Source organism: Molossus molossus, unplaced genomic scaffold (assembly GCF_014108415.1).
Source record: "Molossus molossus isolate mMolMol1 unplaced genomic scaffold, mMolMol1.p scaffold_m16_p_18, whole genome shotgun sequence".
Taxonomy (NCBI): Eukaryota; Metazoa; Chordata; class Mammalia; order Chiroptera; family Molossidae; genus Molossus; species Molossus molossus.
The window spans coordinates 51,434,327-51,452,644 of NW_023425353.1; the positions used below are offsets into that span (position 1 = coordinate 51,434,327).

General features: G+C 40.4%; 1 protein-coding gene across 1 annotated transcript in view; it reads right to left on the bottom strand.

Moving 5' to 3' along the window:
- The window catches only part of GADL1 (glutamate decarboxylase like 1), a 160,591-nt gene that overhangs the window by 66,950 nt on the left and 75,323 nt on the right, over nt 1–18,318 (bottom strand). The window contains exons 12-13 of the mRNA XM_036266891.1: nt 11,614–11,813; nt 2,463–2,514 (exon numbers count right to left, since the gene is read on the bottom strand). Coding sequence (XP_036122784.1) covers nt 2,463–2,514; nt 11,614–11,813 — 252 coding nt within the window. The remainder of the gene's footprint in view (nt 1–2,462; nt 2,515–11,613; nt 11,814–18,318) is intronic.

The window sequence follows — 18,318 nt, forward strand, 5'->3', positions numbered from 1 at the left end:
CCAGTTAGATTCCCCATCAGGGCACACGCCCAGGTTGTGGGCCCAATCCCCAGTGTGGGGCATGCAGGAGGCGGACAATCAATGTTCTCTCTCATTGATGTTTCTGTCTGTCTCTCCCTCTCCTTCCCTCTCTCTCTAACAGCAATAAAGAAAAAAAAATTTTTTTTTTTTATCCTCACCCAAGGACATTTTTCCATTTTTTGTTCAGATAGAGTGGGGAGGGAGAGAGAGAGAAAGAAACATCGATGTGAAAGGGACACATCGAGTGGTTGCCACCCGCACGACCCAACCTGGGCCGGGGACAAACTGCAACCGAGGTACATGCCCTTAGCGGGAACCGAACCCGGGTTTCTCTGGACCGCAGGCCGACGCTCTAACTGCTGAGCCAAACCGGCCAGGGCAAGAAAAAAAAAATTAAAAACAAACAAACAACTGGCTTGTTGAAATTAGGATTCTAACAGCTTCATATGTTTCATATAGTTGTTATGTCTCTTCTGTCTCTCTGAACCTAAAATGATTATCACCACTTTCTCTTTTAGTTTTCTTCATGCACTGATTTGTTGAGGAAACCAGGTCAGCTGTCCTGTAGAATGTCCCACATTCAAAATCTGTCTTCTTGCTTCTTTGAAGTGTTACCAGAAACTCATTTAAATATGGATTCTCTTGCTATCTTCGCAAGTTTCTTTATTGTTTCCCATTGATTTTTAGATAGAGAGGGAGGGAAGGAGGGAGAGCGAGCGAGCGAAACATCAATGTGAGAGAGAAACACCCACTGGTTGTCTCCCACATGACGCCAACCAGGGCTGGGGATCAAACCTGCAATGCAGCCACGTGTCCTTGACCAGAAATCGAATCTACAACCCTTTGGTCCACAGGTCCACCCTCTAATCACTGAGCCAAACCAGCCAGGGAGAAAGTTTCTTTATGTCCCTGATTTTCAGGAACTTTGAAAACTTTTGTAGACAGTGGTGGAAGCCACAGTCAGAATTCTCTGGAGCAGGGTTTCCAAAACATATCTGATACCTGGACTCCTGCATCAGTCTCCCAGTTTGTCTCATTTATTCTTTCCTTATCCTTCCTTCTCCCCACCCCACCCCACCCCCATTCCTCTCTTCCCAAGACACCTGGCATGATCTTTTAAAATGGAAAAGAGACTCTCGCTTCCTTAAAACTTCTCCAATGATTACGCTTGGAATAAAAGCCAAAGGTCTTACCATGACCTACCTGACTCCAACTGATCTGCTCTCTGCCCACCTCTCCAATTTGATCAAACACTGCAACCTGACTCCCCCCCCCCTGCCCCATTGCTAACACACCTTCTTTTGGCTCCTCAAACATCTAGAACTCTTTTCAGCTTTGAGCCTTTGCCATCGCTTATTGATTCTACCTAGAATGCCTTTCCTCAGACAACTGCAAGGCATCATTCAGGTCTCAGCTCAGAGGGGCGTACCTGCGCTACCCGAACCAAACAAGCCCCCCGCCACTCACCCCTTGTTGAGCCTTTCACCCTACTTATTCCCATTATAGTACTTGTCACTCTGTAACTATCCAATTACTGATTTGTGTACTAGATTAATTCCCATGAATTTGTTTTCCTAAGATTTCTCACTACCTGGTATTTCCTATCTATTAATTTGCTTGTTTGTTGCCTGTCGCTTTTCATTGAATGTAAGCAGCATGAGATCAGGGAACTTCCCTGTCTTGTATCTCCAGTGCCTAGAATTGTGCCTGGCACACAGTGATTGTTCAGTAAATGAATACAGAAAAAAATAGCCAGATTGCTCATATACAAAATAGGTTCCTAGGCTACAGTCTCTAGGTGATTTTTACATTAGGTTAAAAGTTGCTATTGACTATAAGCTATACAAAGATCTAAGAAAACCTCACATTTTATATTTTTTAAAAATCACAATTAAATAAGATTCCTCATATTCTCTAACCATATATTTGAGGGAAAAAACAATAGTCTCTGTCTTTGTAATCATAATCACCTATTTCTTATGTCTGGCAAACAATCCAACAACAAAATTACTTATTTTCCCATTGCTCCAAAGCCAATATGTTTTTATTATTTTATAAAAAGAGAAATCTATATGCATTATTGTACACTCACTTAATTGATTTTTCACATGCAGGCACCACTACAGCACAGTTGAATGTTTGCAGTGCAATCATTATGCAATTTATACATCAAGATAGAGGACATAATTTATTCAGTATTATCCTTGGTAATTATTATTGAGCACTTTAATTTTCAATATGTAAAGGCAAGTGTGTTCTCTGAGTCCAACAAAGGAAAAATACTCACTAATAGAGTAAATTAACATAATGGACTCAATGAATTAAGCTAATGACTTGTTTCTAAGTCTGCAACACAAAAACCAATGACATACAACAGATTAGAAAATTGCCACCTTCATCCCCATTGAGTGACAAAATCACAAGCGCAATTCTGTACTTACTTCCATCAGTAATTTGAATCCTTCTCTTTTCTTGATTTCTTCTACAAGGTACCTAAAAAAAGCCACAATAATATTTATCATCTGAAATCTAAAAAATTCCATGAACATGACTGACATATGACAAAACTGTTCTCTCTAAAGCAGAGACAAGGCTTAGGAATAAGTAAGGGTACAGGTATGGGCATAGGTATGGATTTTGACAGTATTCCTGAACCTGTTGCTGCAATCCCCTGGGGCCTGAGTAAAAATACACATTTCTTATGAGATGATATCTATCTTACGTTAGCATCAGACTTTCACCCCATTGTGAAATCCACACAAAATGGACTGGATAGATATCTCTGAACATGTGTGTTTCACATTCACATTCTGGATGGGTATTTAGCATACATACTTAACTTAGCGGGCTGGCTTGGGGAGAAAGGTTTTTTGGTGAGTAGTCCTGCTTACAACTCCATCTGAGATCAAGGAAGCTCAGTGTCATCTTGTCCAAGGCCAGAACAGAGGGACAAAGGAGTGATTATTGGTATCACATTCAAGTATGTAGGCTGTAGCCACTGGTAAAATGTTTCTAAAGTCATTCTGAATGTCAGGGAAAAGAGAATTATCACCACATAAGCAAAGGGCAGAGATACATGAGATATGGTATATGATGGAGAAAGGACTGAAATGACATTGAGAATATAAAATAAATTAACACTGACACCTCTCCTTGGGATTGATTATTGTCTATATAAAAAGGGGAGCCTTCTGAAATGTTCGGCCTTGAAAACTAGCGATTTGTACATGAGCCTTGAAAAGTTCATAACACTTGACTCAATATTTCAAATTTGGGGTCTAATGTAAGAAAATGATTAGGGTGCTGACAAAAATGTACTTGCTAGGGTATTTATTGTGATTTTTATGTGTAACAGCAAATAGAGAAAAAGAAAATAGGAAGGAAGGGAGGGAGGGAGGGAGGGAGGGAGGGAGGAAGGAAGGAAGGAAGGAAGGAAGGAAGGAAGGAAGGAAGGAAGGAAGGAAGGAAGGAAGGGAGGAAGGGAGGAAGGAAGGAAGGGAAGGAGGGAGGAAGATCACACCCAGAAATAAGGACTGGCTTTGAAAACTATGGTCCAGTCATATTGAATTACAGTACAACCATGTGAAATATGATCCTGTCACTAAATTACATACATTCAAGGACAAGAAAAAAATGCTCTTCTTGGACCTCAATTCCCTTACCTGTAGAACTGAAATAACACAATCTGCTTTTCCATCTCAAAATGTTGTTGCAAAAAAAAGTTTTTTAATCAGACATTAAAAAGTTGTAAAGTATAGAAACTGTGAAAATGGGGGTGGTTATTATGATTATGTTCACTTGCTAAAGGCTATTCTAGAATGTGAATATGAAATACACTAGTTAACAGATATCAGTTCTTTTTTTCCCAAACTTGTTTATATAGCTTTTCATATAAGGTTAAATATTTGGTATTTAGCATATAGGTTATATCATCTCTAAATTATATAAAATCTTATAAAGTCCCGTCATTTTTAATTAGATAATAAAACTCTTTCTTTTGAGCAATAATGTTGTGACCAGACACACACACACACACACACATATGCTCACAAAGTATTTGATGTTCTACATACTCCTTTCCATGCATATTTTTCAGGAGATATAAAGTTTTGAACCTTTAGCACACTGCCTAACTCTCACAAAAAGCAACACTAGCGGCTAATAAACATCAGAAAATTATGCTCAAAATCACTGGTAATCAAAGAAGAGCAAATTAAAACAATACTGAATAATGTTGTCCCTGTGATGCTGAAAATAAATTTTAAAAGAGACCTAAGGAAGTGAAAATGTGACAGAAAACTGCTACAAACTTTTTAAAATGAATAATAATCATATCTTTTGATGCAGCAAACCACTTCAGAGATGCTGATCTACCAGGAAAAAAAAAAAGACTGCTACTAAAGCTACACACACACACACACACACACACACACACACACACACATATGTATTACACAGATTATTGTATCTAAATCTGTGTGTGTGTTTATTCCATACAAAACAACTAGGAACAAGATTAATGTCCAGAAACTGGCAAATAGTAAAATAAAATGTATTATAGCAACACAATGGAATATGATGAAGCTATTAATAAAAACAGAATGTCTACTTTGATTAAACCACAGGGATTCTTATGATGGGTTAGTAAGAGCTAAAAGCAAAGTAGTAAGAAATGTGGATAACATTATTCTACTTTTGAAGCAATTGTACCAAAGGAAAGTAAAGCAATCCCGACCACAATTATATATGATCATGGCGTAAAGTATGAAAGGATACATAATAAATTATTAGTGTTTACCTAAGACAGGGGAAAATGGGAAGCAACGGGGAGGTAGAAACTACTAACTCTTTTTTATTTTTTATTTATTTTTATTTTTTATTTTTTTTTTTTTCGATATTTTGTTCATATAGAGTGGGAGGAAGAGAGAGAGAGAGAAACATCGACGTGAAAGCGACACATCGAGTGGTTGCCACCCACACGACCCAACCAGGGCCGGGGACAAACTGCAACCGAGGTACGTGCCCTTAGCGGGGACTGAACCCGGGTCTCTCCGGACCGCAGGTCGACGCTCTAACCGCTGAGCCAAACCGGCCAGGGCTACTAACTCTTTTTTAAAAATTTCTTCACAAAGTTCCATAGATGTGGTCACTAGTGTGAGTTTTGAAAGGGCACTGAACAAGAGACGAAATGTGAGCACACCTTGGTGACGAAGCACATTCCTTACCTCCCTGAGCCTGCCTCAGCTTCCTCATGCACACAATGGAGATGCGAACTTGACCGGTAAAATCCTTCCCTAATGGACCATGACTACGTGAAACTTACCCACACCACCTGTAGTCTCAATGTAAAATATTTCTTCCAAATGGGCTAAAGCTGCTCCGGGGAGAGGCCCCCTAAAACAGGGCTGAGCCCTTTCATTTAAGGCTCTGCTGTTTTACTAACATGGGGACCTGGGCTTGGTGTCAGGGTCAATGTCCTCATGGCAGCCCCTCTCAGAGCCTGGAACGCCCAGGGTAACACTCCAGCTCAGGTGAGGGTCCAGGTGGTGTGGGTGAAGAGTTGCTATAATAATAATAATAAAAGGCTTACCCCAGAGTTTCCAAATCGCGCCCATGACATACCCTGCCAACCGTGTTCTCCTATCTGAGGGTTCCTTCCACTGCCAAATAAATGTGTGCAGTGCTGGGCATATCAGTTGGATTCTGTTGACTACAGTTAGAAATATACTTGTCTTAATGTATAAGGATGGTTTTTGAGCAGGTTCGATGGTTCAATACTGACGTCAGAAACCAGGCATTTTCCATCACTTCTCCCTGTCACCTGCTCAGCGCTAGCGAATTCTCCCAGGTTCGATCAGAGATCTGCCACAACTCCTACATCACATCCTTATACAACAGTGTCTCAGAGAAAGAGAAGGGCTGAAGCAAAAGTGTTTTCGCTTTTCTCTATTGCCCCCAGATGCCTTCACAGAACTCTTCCTACACCTTCTTGACTGGAGCTGAGTCATACACCCATCCCCAAACTAGTTGTTGGCAATGAGGATCGGCTCCAACCAATGTTCCCAGCTGGAATGTTGCTACCTAAACACAATCAGGATTCTGTTGGCAAGGAAAAGGGGAGAAGGGTTGTTGGGTGAACAATGAACAGTGTCTGCATTCTAGTTAAAGCAAAGTTAAAAAATGTTTCTATATTACAAGCTCCCTCAGAGCCTTTAATGTGTTAATGAACATGGAATCTCCGAGGGAGGAATAATGTAATAGTTAGCATTTCCCAAGCATATCTGACCATGAAAATGTTTTTTTGGAAGAGCATTTATTATGATGTTCTGAAAGTCTATTATCCCACGGAGGGTAGTTTCAGAATGTTAGTTTAGAAGTGCCTCTTATACAGAGTACCTTATCCTTTTTAAATAAAATGAGTTTTGGGAGGGAATCAGAATAAGGTTTTGAGTCACTTCTGCCTACATTCATGGGAATAATTTATTCCTCACAACTTTTTTTTTCAATATATGAAAACAGCCTAGAGATTAAATACATTTAAAAAGAACTATTCTTATCTGATGCCAGCCAGAAAAAAAAAAAAAAGATGTGCAATGAGTTTTGGGACATAATGCAGGAACCATAAACCACTTCTTCCAAAAAGCATCCAGGTAAATAGGTTCAAGAAGCAGCGATAGCTTCATAAACCCAGCACTGTCCTTCTCACTAAGCTTAGCAAAAAAAGAGAAGAGAGAAAAAAATACATCGGCAAGAGTTCTCACCAAACCTACTGGGTAAAAAAAACCCAAAAACCTCATTATATTACGATGCTACAGCATGTATTAATGACAATCTTGCTCTAAAACACTTCCCCTTTCTTTGCTTAAAAGTGTCTTTCTAATATTAGATACCCTCAGTTCTCTGATTTCTTAAATGAGTTTAGTATTTTTGGCATTTCATTTGTCCTTTCTGGAAATGGTCTTTCCAGTCCCCTTCTCAACTCACCAGCCACTGAGTCTCCCTGGAGGTCTCCCAACCGAGTTTACCTCTCTCCCAGTCTCATCTCCTCCTCTGACATTGTTTCTAATACCTAGAGCCTTGCAGAACTCCTGGGAGATTTTTCGTTTGCTTCCTGTATGCTCTGCATACATTAAGACATAATGCATGGCTTGTGATTCATCACAAACACCGACCTACTACATTCTATTGCAATTGTGATTTTTTTTTTAAATTACCAATATAAAAAACTGAAAATGTTGGTCTTTCATAGTCTTCTGGACTCTCCTCTTGTCACCTAGAGAGATACACTAGCACCAACGTGCCATTGTGTCATTGCTCACCGTTTCCATACTGACAACAATAAATCCCTCAGTATTCATGCACGTCAGTGAAATAAATTCCACTGGAGAAATTACAGAGATGTGTGTCAAGGGGATAGATAAATGATACATTGGAGACCTAATGAGCAGTAGTGTGGGACTTCGTGAGCTGTTTGTTGTTGTTGAAAAGATCTACGTACAGGAGTTTTCTAGATTTGTTTTCAAAATTGCCCCAGTGAATATCCATTTAACCTGAGTGCCATAACAAAGGCCTAGAAGGTGCCCTCAGCAACAGGTTGCCCTGGGTATTGGGAAACAGTTTCGACTTTCTTAGGCAGAAATCAGAGATACGCGATCTCCTGCTTTGTGCTGGAGATGGTAATGTTGAACCTCAACCCTCTGGGCTTCAATCATGTGTTACTCTAGGTTCCCAATGTCACTGACTTTCAAAGAACTCAAAGAGAAAGCAAGTTTTTAGTCATTAATATTTCTTCTGAGAAATGTGCTGCCATCAACCGGAATGACAGGGGTCAAAAGGAAACTAGAAAAGCCTTCAAGATCTTCCAGGCAATACACTTTTTCCTTCTTGCTGGATTTCTGACAACTCATAACACAGGAATCACTGTCCTCTTGAAAATGCCTGTTCTTGCTTTTCCAAGGAAAGAGGAAGCAAGCTACATGACCAGGGGGGTGGCAGTCTGTCGGTGCATCAACATCTGCTCCTTAAATCTTAAAGTCAATATGGAAATTTCAAAACTAAGCTCTATTTTGATTCAGGAACATGAAAACATTATTTCTATGGGATCAGTGCGATCTTCCTGCAAAGTGCCAGGGGGGAAAGTTGCACAGTTTTTCCAGCATTTAAGAGACCTGACCTAGGGCCTAGGGAAATGGTTGTCTTAGCTGCATTAGGCTGCTGCTATTAGAAGTGCACATCAAATAGTGGGTGTGTTGGAAATGGCATTTCAAATCTCACCAGTCAGTGGTTTGAACTGATTATGCTGGCTCACATAATCAGTGGTGCTGTAGAGCTAGGTTTTGTTGGCCATTGAGAGCTAACTGTTAAGTATTCCAGAATTTTGCAAACCACAACTGTTGAGAGCTTGCAATGTTCCATGATGGGAATTTACACCACAGAAATTGGCAGATGTTGCAAATTGGGGCTTTTTTCCCCTCCTGAGAGCCAGTTAAGGTAGACTACTGTACACATGGGCTCAAGCAAACAGAAGAGCTCCCAGAATTGAGAAAACATTCCATTGTTCTCAAAGAACAGAACCACAGACCAATCAACCAATTTAAAAGGAAATAAAGTCATGAAAATAAAAACCTTATGTTGCTTTCTTTATAATTCTTAAGCTTAGGAACTTTCTCCAAGTTTATAATTTTATATTCATTCAAAGTGATATGTGTAAAATAACTCAGCTTTTGCTTGGTATTGGGGGTGGAAAACAGGATAGCTTTTGTTCACCCCAGGAATAGAGTGTTGCATATCAAGAATGTGAAAAATTAAGGGGAGGAAAAACTATTATGAGTAACAGCATGAAAGAGGAGGGATTATTTTTCGAATATTTAAATATAGGTCACAGTGTCTGCAGGAATGCTCACTGAAATATTAATTCCATTCAATTCAACTTGACAAACATTTACAAACAATAAGTGTTGTTGAATTGAATTGAAATGTTAACATTTATCCTCCTGTGATATTTTGCTGCAAAAATTAGAAAATCTCCTTTGACCATAAATTAAATTCTACCCTGAGATGAATGTTAACTTTATAATAAATACAATTATCAAATATTTATATCTAGCCTGTTTCAAGACACCTGCTATTGAATTACTCAGCAGCTTAGAGTCTACCATACCTAAACAGTATAAGAAAACGCACACAGAAAAGTGAACAGAGATTTCTGAACTTTCATTTTAAATTAATGAGCAACTATGCATATTTATGGTAGACAGTTTCACTTTTTTTCACCTCTGGGTATTTATCTCCCTACTTCTGATTGAAGCACTTAGCCCAATTTCTACCAAAAGCACACTGCTCATCTAGATTTCAGTACATATTCCATAGGAGGAATTGACAGTCTCCCTAGGGACAAAAGAGGGCATGTCATGTGGTTCAGCATGACCAATGAGAGTATCATCTTTCCCTGGCAACAATGACTTATTCGGAGGTGGATGCTTGCTTCACATAGAAATAATTAAAATTTGCCTTGGGATTGTGGAGAGAGAAGTCTCTCCTTTTTACCTTGAACATTAGCTTGGGAGGATATAGATCTGACACTCCTATCACTACCTTCCTGCATAGGAATAAACTCAACATGAAGGAGAGCACAGGACTGCTAGATGAAGATACATTGAGGTCTAGTAATACTGTTTAAGCCCCTTGACCAAGCCATTCCAGAAGTCATCACTATACTAGTGTATAAGTAGCATGAGATAATAAATTATCTTTCTTTGTTTATAATACCTTGAGTTAAGATTTCTGTTGCTTACCACCAAAAGAGTTCTAACTGATAAAATATCTTCAGATTTTTCAAATTATTTCTTACACTATAATCACTAGAATTGTTGACTTCTAACAGACCTCTGAAAGTGCCAAAGCCATCTCTTTACCTGTTCTTATAGCCAACCCCTTTGCCACGTAATTTTGCAGATCTTCCTGCAAAATAGCAGAGTGTACTTCCTGCCTTGTGACGTTGAGCTTGGCCATGTGATTTGATTTAGCCATTGGAATGCTAGTAGATACGATGCAATCAGGAGGTTAAAGTGGGCTTCTGCCAGGCCCATTACAAGAACATGCTCCAGCTAGCCTGCTGATCAAGGAAGATGAAGGACTTGTGGAGAGTAGACCTAGTTGGTCCCCCTCTCCCCCACAGCCACCACAGTGAAAGATAAAGCCACCCCTGCCAACTTGCAGACCTCAAGGAATAAATCATTGTCGTTGAAATTTACTGGGCTCTCAGAGATTCTGCAGTGATGCTCAGAGCACCCATACCGCTCCCAGTATAGAAAGAAGAAATTGTGTTAAGTCTCCAAGGAGACACTTCAGGTTTTGCAAGTGAAATGTAAACAGGGAGTAAAGAAGGAGAGATTATCCAAACCAGATATCACAAACTTGCCTGTAGTAGCCAAGTGGGTAAAAAACAAACAGACAAACAAAATTCCTAAAACTCATATAGCATGCAGCATATACCAGGCACTGTTCTGAGTGTTTACATGTATCAATTCATTGAATCCTCATGACAATTATTTTGAGTTAGATGCTGTTGGTATCTCCACGTTACTAGGGTGAAATTGAGGTACAGAAAGGTTAAGAAACTTTCCCAAGTCACAAGTAGTTTATAAATGGCAGAGCTAGCATCTCCATGCCACAGTAACAGAGGCCAGATAAAAAAACAGCAGGAAGTAAAGGGGACTGTGGTTCTGCGGAGAGTCAGGCGTCATGGTCAGCAGCCTGTCACCACGTGGGACTGAGAGCATTCGGGACAGAAGCCAAAACTCTACATTTCCAAACAAATCTTCCTATTTTTAAATATTTTAAATGTTCAAACGTCTGATTTTTTTTAACACCATGAAGGTTAACCCTACGGAGTTCAGGCCAAACGAATCACATTTCAAACTAAATTTGGTCATGGCCTTCCCATTGGCACCCCTGATTCGAGCTTAGCAGCAGAGTCCGGTTCAGGTGGCACATGTCCAGCATGTATATATCAAGAACTCTTCTAATGTCATTGCAAGTGGTTTCAAAAGCTCTGTATCTAAGTCTACGAGGCAAGTAACCATGGGGCTTCTACATTACCTTTACCTTTGTGCCTTTACACCAGCCCCACTATCTCAAGACTTGTTGTTTGGGTCCTGGAAGGCACCATGAGCTCTCTCACATCTGGACATTTGGGCCTGTTGTTCCTTCTGCTTGGATCATTCTTTTGTCTTTTCTTGGCTGGGTCTAAGTTGAATGTCACTTCCAACAGGAAACCTCTGCCAAGGACCCTCATGAATATACTAGGGAACCCTGCTGAGTGGTCTGAAGCACCATGTACCTTCCCTTAACAGAAAGTGGGTTCACCTGTATTTTGTGTACTTTGGCACCTAAATATATTTCTTACTATGCTAGGATCCTGGAGGGCAGGAGTAGGGCTGCTTTGTTCACAAACATATAGTAGATACTGGGAAAATGGTTATCAGATAAGAAGGAATGCACAAATGAAATAACATCTACAGACTTTGCAAATGATACTGTCATTTAGTCTATTACAGACGTACATGGACACACACGCGCACACACACCTACCTAGATAAAGCAAGAGCACGATTAACTCTTTCTTCAAGGCCTGATGTGCCCAGGGCCTTCCAACTCATCCAGAACTTGAACGCATCTGGTCTCCTGCTACACTGGATAGACTTGTCTCCTGTGTCGTAGCTGACATCATAGAATTTATCCTGCTGGAAGAGGTAAGATGCTTTGGCAGAGAAGCATTTCCTAAGAAGATCCTTTTGGGGCGGGGGAGAAGAAAGATAGAAATATTGTCCATTTTTAAAAATACACTTGATTTCTAAAACAAACATAACCTATATGATATTCTACTTTGTGCCAAAGGTGTTTGGTCTCGCTCTACGACTGCCCTATGCCCTACATCAGAAGTGATAGTTATGTATTAACTTGGACACATAGATTACCCATTGTGTTTCAAAAAAACTCAGAGTTGAAAATGCTAAATCCATCCTCAACAATTTTACTGATGAATACTGAGAAGCTTTGATAACCATGTCATCATCTGTATGATATCAAGTTGGGCCGATTTCTCAAGGTGAAAAAAATCTGTTTATTACTCACTCAAAACAAAAACAAAACCCTACTATATTGTACATGGTTTATACAATTTCATAGGTAAAACCTTAGGCTTTTAAAACCTCTTTTTTTCCAACACATATTCATATTGAAAAGGCCAAAAGTGACAATAACCCAGGGATAAAAAACCTGAGGAGAGAACTATGGAGGAATTAAACAAGTGCCAACAAGTTTTAACAACCACAATATATCAGCTACAGTTCCAAAGGTTTTTTGGGGGTTGGTTTTGCATTGGTTTTATTTGCAACCCAACTCAATCTGCAGTTACCGACTGGTTACTTTTTCGCCAAGCAGTGGATGACAATTCACCATGTTGATCACCATTTTAGAGTCTTCACTTTGACCTCAAATTATTAGGGTTTAAGCCCTGTTGTCCCCAATGTCATTTAGTATCTACAAAATCCTAGATTTTCTAACCCAGTGCTTCTCAACCTCCCTAATGCCCCAACCCTTTAATACAGTTCCTCATGTTGTGGTGACCCCCAACCATAAAATTATTTTTGTTGCTACTTCATAACTGTAATTTTGTTATATCTTAGGCGACCCCTGTGAAAGGGTTGTTTGACCCCCAAAGGGGTTGCAACCCACAGGTTGAAAACCACTGTTCTAACCCATCCTTCACAGCCCCCATAATTCCCTGAGCATCTTCATTCCCAGAGAATACCTACTGGAACCCCCAGTATAACCAAACTACTCAATGTCCCTTAACCACTAGATCATGCCCCATCTGCATCTTTGCTCACACCATTTGCTTGACCTTATCTCTATTTTAATCTAACATATGGCATTCAAAATCATATATGCAGTATATCTATAAGTTCTGAAGTTGACTCACACCAAACATAGTCTTCCCTCTTTAACTAGGGCTGACCTTCCTTTGGGTCCCATGTCAACTTCTGCTTCCCCTTCGGCTTCTTTCCCTACCCATCCCATTGGACTCACGTCCTCCCTTTATGTTTGGCTGCATTTGTTGGCTTTACCCCTACACTGCCCCTACTCAACGAGCAGCTTGCATGTATTCTCTCCTTGTGTGGCAAAGGCTGTTCTTGAAAACAGGAATCATTTCTATTGATGTCCACATCCACAGAGCTTAACACCACACTGGGCACAGAGGACCCTTGCTAAGCAGTTAGGGCAATTATGTTGCTCCCCATATTCCATACATCTTTCACATTCCCCTGACATGTAGTATGAACAGAATAAACAGAGATAATGAACTTTTCATTTGGTGTATCTTCCAAACCTTAACAATGCAAAACCATCACTGCTGCAAGGAAGCTACAGAGAAACTCACCAGAAGTCATAGAGGTCCTAGAAAATTATTCCTTCTGAGCGGAGAGAGTATTAAATGCATTCATTTGACTAACCAACTTGTACTTGAAGAAAAAAATCTCAAGGTACCACATTCCAAACAAAAGCACCTGTTTGCTATCTTAATAGCAATTTTGTCTTGTGTGGACATTAATCTGGATATAATGTGTTCCATTACCATAAAGCATGACTTTATACTATGTAAAAAATTATATAGCAACTATAATCAAGAACTCCGAAAACTCCCACTCATCCATTATCCAAAATAAACCGAGTATAAAATAATAATTAAAGGAATATTAGTAAACCTGCAGCCTGGCTTTGATGGATATTATTGGTAGACACTGGGCAAGAGCTGATTGCTCTGATCTGAATAGTAAAGTAGAAAACATCCCTTACTCTATGTACTATTTTAATACTAACAGCAATCTCTCATCTCCTATCACAACTGCTACCACTGCATTTCCCTACCCTCAGATGTCAGGAAATTTGGTTATTGTTTCCACAGCAACTACAGCCTGACCACGCATTACAACATCGAAAGGCCACTGTAATATTTCAAAGACAAAGTACACACACACATACACACACACACCCTTGCACTTGCATCATGATTATAAATTTACTTTCATCAACCATGAAAGGTTCAAAAAAATTCCCAAAGTAGGTGAACTTTAGACACGTCTTGGGCAGGTTTCAGTGACTTATGCTAGTGGCTGAAAGGGAGAGGAAGCCCATTCATTATCAGAAGACAAATGGCATCATCGTAGGCAAATGGAGGAGGAGAACCACGAAAACACACAGCGGAATGAGCGATTGTTCTGCAGCCGTAACATTGTTAATTCCGTTGCACTGAAAAATCCTCCTGCCTCGGAAGCCTTCCATGAAGAACTGGAGGCTTGGGATTTACTTCACTGAAAATAAATGAAACCTTTTTCCCCAAAGTTTTTGCTTTGTATTTTAGTTTACATTCTTATATTAAAATTGATGAGATGTCTTTAGTTTAAGATACACATCAACTAAGGAAAGATCTCCAGAGAAAAACAACAACGTTGGTAGTAAAAGTTAACCTTTTTACTTTTTAAGGATAAAACACTTACTCTGTCATTACTGGGCTGTCAAAGAGAAGAACCATGTCTGTCTTGCTCATCTTTATCCTAGCAGGACAATAAATACTAGCTATGTGGATTCCAGAGACAAGGAGTCAATGAGAATACCAACTGCTTTATACCGTGACATCTCCAACAGTTCTCACGAGTTAGCAGACAGTGTCGGAGAACTTTCACAGTGGCAAGGGGAAAAAATGCAATCAGAGTAGCTTAAGCAAAAAAGGGACTTTCTACAGGCTCATATTTTAAGAAATCTAGATATAGAAAATCCTCAGGTGCTGTTGGATCCAGGATGAAATCTCGAATTTGCCTTTTCCCTGTTGTTCTAGTTTCCTTGGTAGTGGCCTCGTCCCCACAGCAGAAAGCTGGTAAGAAGCCTGGGAACCAGACCTTTCGGGGGGGGGGGGGGCTGTGAGCACAGGAGGAGGCTCTGCCCAGAGGGACTGGCAAGGAATCTCCCTCAGCAGCAAGTCACCGCTGGCCTCCCAACCTCCATCTCTCATCTCAACCTTCTGCTGCCTAAACCTAGCAGGAAGCCGAGTGGCAAGGGAGCCTGGGAAAGGTGGTTTTCAGGAGCTAGGCCCTTTCACAGCCAAGCAGAGGAAAGCTGAAGAACGAATCAGACAGCAAAGAGAAGCAGGCAGACAACGAGCACGCTGCATGAGGCCGGACACCACAACTTTCTTTTCACTGTTTGTGTTCACAACACCTAACTTAGCACGTGGTAATAACGGTCAGAGCCAACATTACAAAGTCCTTACTATGAGTTATGTATGCACTGTATATGTATAAACTCATTTAAATCTCAAGTTGGATTATTTTGTCAGCACCCCTGCACACGTGAAGAAATCGCCACACAGAGAATTTTGGTGAGTTACCTTAGATCATGCAGCTAGTAAGTGGTAGGGCTGGGCTTCAATCCAAGGCTGCTTAAATCCAAGGTCTAAGTTCTTGACACATTACAGTCTACTCTCTCTACACTGAGCACATAAATATGTGTGGAAGAAAGTGTTCCATAAATGCTCATTAAGAGTTCTTGAAGAGGTTGGTGAAATGGAAAAAGGCAATAGAGAACAAACTCAAGGTCAAAACATGTAACATCCCATGGCAGGCCCTGAACTTTGTCCCTGTAAATATGACTTCCAGTCTTACCAGTGGTAACATCTTGTCTATGAAGCATTTTGAGATTTTTCTAAATAATTGTGACTCTGGTGGTTTTAAGGATATCACTACAAACACATAATGAGTCAGCAGGTTGTATATTTTCCGTGTTGAGATGAGTTAAGTCAGCTTTGATTTCTGCAGGGACATCATGGGGCGACTTTTAGGTCCTCAGTCCTTGCGATCACATTTCTCACCTTACCAAACAAGAGCTACCAAAAACTCTTCCCATATGGCTCTGCCCATATTCTGTCCCATATCCCCATCACTTACACGCAAGACATTGTCTAAATTAAATGCCTTAGGAAATGGGTATATGAATCACCTTTGCACTAGTGAATTCATCCCAGACTTATGTATTGAGGACCTATTTTATAACAACACTACGGTGCCAGGAGTTTGGGTACACAACCCCACTGGAAGTACTGAGCATCTAGGCTAACATTTGTTGACTGAATGTACAAAACTGAATTTAGGCTGTGAATAGCAGAAAGGCTTGGTTCTAATCTAGAATATAAAAGTGGATTTTCAAAACAATTATACTTTCAGATATTGGCTTTATTTATTTATTGAGTGAACATTTGGGGAAACTTAATATATGCCAAAAGCTGTGCAAGGCCTTGGTGCTGTAATGTCACTATTCTGAAGTTTAAGATGGAGAGAGGAACAGAAAAACAGGCAATTAGAGTGCACAAAGAAGGGTCATCTTTCACTAACTTAGAGATGTTAGATGGGGCTCTTTAGAAGAAGAAATGTGTCACCTGAGAGCTGAAAGATAAAGAGCAGCTGAGTAGGAGAAAATAAAATTAATTCAGTATGACTGGGGCTAATTAATGAGGTGGGGCATAGCTAAGAAGGCTGTAAAGGTAAAAAATAGCCAGGTCACCAAGGATCTTAACCGCCATGGTAAGAATGATTGGTTGTGGAATTTTCACAGGCTCAAGAGATATTACAACTTCAGCTTCATTATTGTTCTGGCAGAATGAAGTGAGAATCAGCAGATGTGGATTTGGCTTTTGATTTAGCCACTTGGTGTCAGAGCTCAAAGCAAGTCACATAACATCTTGGGCTTCATTTTTCTCGTGGACCTAATGGAGATAATGATACTTGCTCTACCTACCATTCAGGCACACTGTGCAAACCTAGTAAAATGTTGTTAACTGGGACTACCTCTCAGTCTTTCATCAATCTCCTTCTCCTCCACATTCCTCTACCCTGACCCCTTCCAGCTGTCACCACCCATTTTGCCTACAGAATAGGATGCAGCTCTAGATGTCATCATTGTTTATGAAATAAGTGTCTAACACCTCTCACCCACCTCCCCCTTTTTAACGGGTTGTATCTGCCAGGAGCTCCATAGTAATGGACCGCATTGATAAAAGTATTAAAGCTATTGCAAGAAATCTTAGAGCAATAGGAAGAATTACCTGTGGTCTTTATCCTCCAAGTGGAGCTAATGCTGATCTTGCTCAAGCTATCGTACTTGATGGCCTTCCTAGATATTGTGGGCCTTTGTAAGTCTCAGCATAGTTTGTATGGGAGACACAAAAAGCAGAGTATGAAATGAGAGTGCACTTAGACTGAGGGCTGAGGAGCCAGCAAATGACCAGGTGTAACTTGTCTAGCTGTCTCCAGTCTCCTTATTCAAACAGGAGAAAATGGACATGTTGAGTGACCACTGAGTAGTGCTGTGGGGTGCAGGCAACAGAGGAAGCAAATGACAATAATGCCAGTGTTATTTTCTCCAAAAGGAAACAAATCAGGCTGAACCATGGAAAAGGTCAGTGTATTCGGCTGAGTCATGAATAGTCTAGAAAGAAAGAGAGGAGAGAGAGAGAGAGAGAGAGAGACATTTCCCAGTCTTTGCTATCACCTATCAACCAACCTCTGCCTATGTCTTCAATGAATTCTATAATTCTCAGTCCTCTCCCCTCCCTCATCACTTGTATCTTCTGGAAGATGTCAGGTGTAGAAGTTTGCTGATATTTAAGGTGCTAGTGCTTACATTTCTGAAGAACTGGTGGACAGTCTGCCCTGCTCCCCTCTGCCCTGCAGGGACATATTTGAGCTTGCCGTCCTGCCATTTCAACATCTCTCTTTGTCAAGTTCACACCAGCCTCCCTTGCCTCAAGTACTGCTGCCCTACTAACCCTCTTCGCAAATTTGTTCACTGGACAGCCTTGATTCTAGCTGTTTCCAGGAAGTTTCTGGGCGCATGTGCTAGGTTTCCAGCAAAAAACATGTGATTTCCTCTCCTGCTTCATGCAGTTCTTATACGTAATGCTTTTAACTACACAGTACTCTGTGAAGTATGTTGCTTGAGGAAACAGCCTTTCACTCAAGACGTTTTGCAAAGGAAGTTTAACCTGGTACACACTTTGCTTGTATTTGTCCTCCCCTTTGGACTGTGAGTTATTTATTATTATTCCTAAGTCACTTTTCATAGCTGAGTTGAGTCACGCCTTTCTTTAATGCATTTGAGGTATTTTTTAGGTCCTCACTTCTGCTGTGTGTATTGTTGTTGTAAGTTAACAAAGAGATCCCCCAAGTCTGTCCCCGGCTTAAT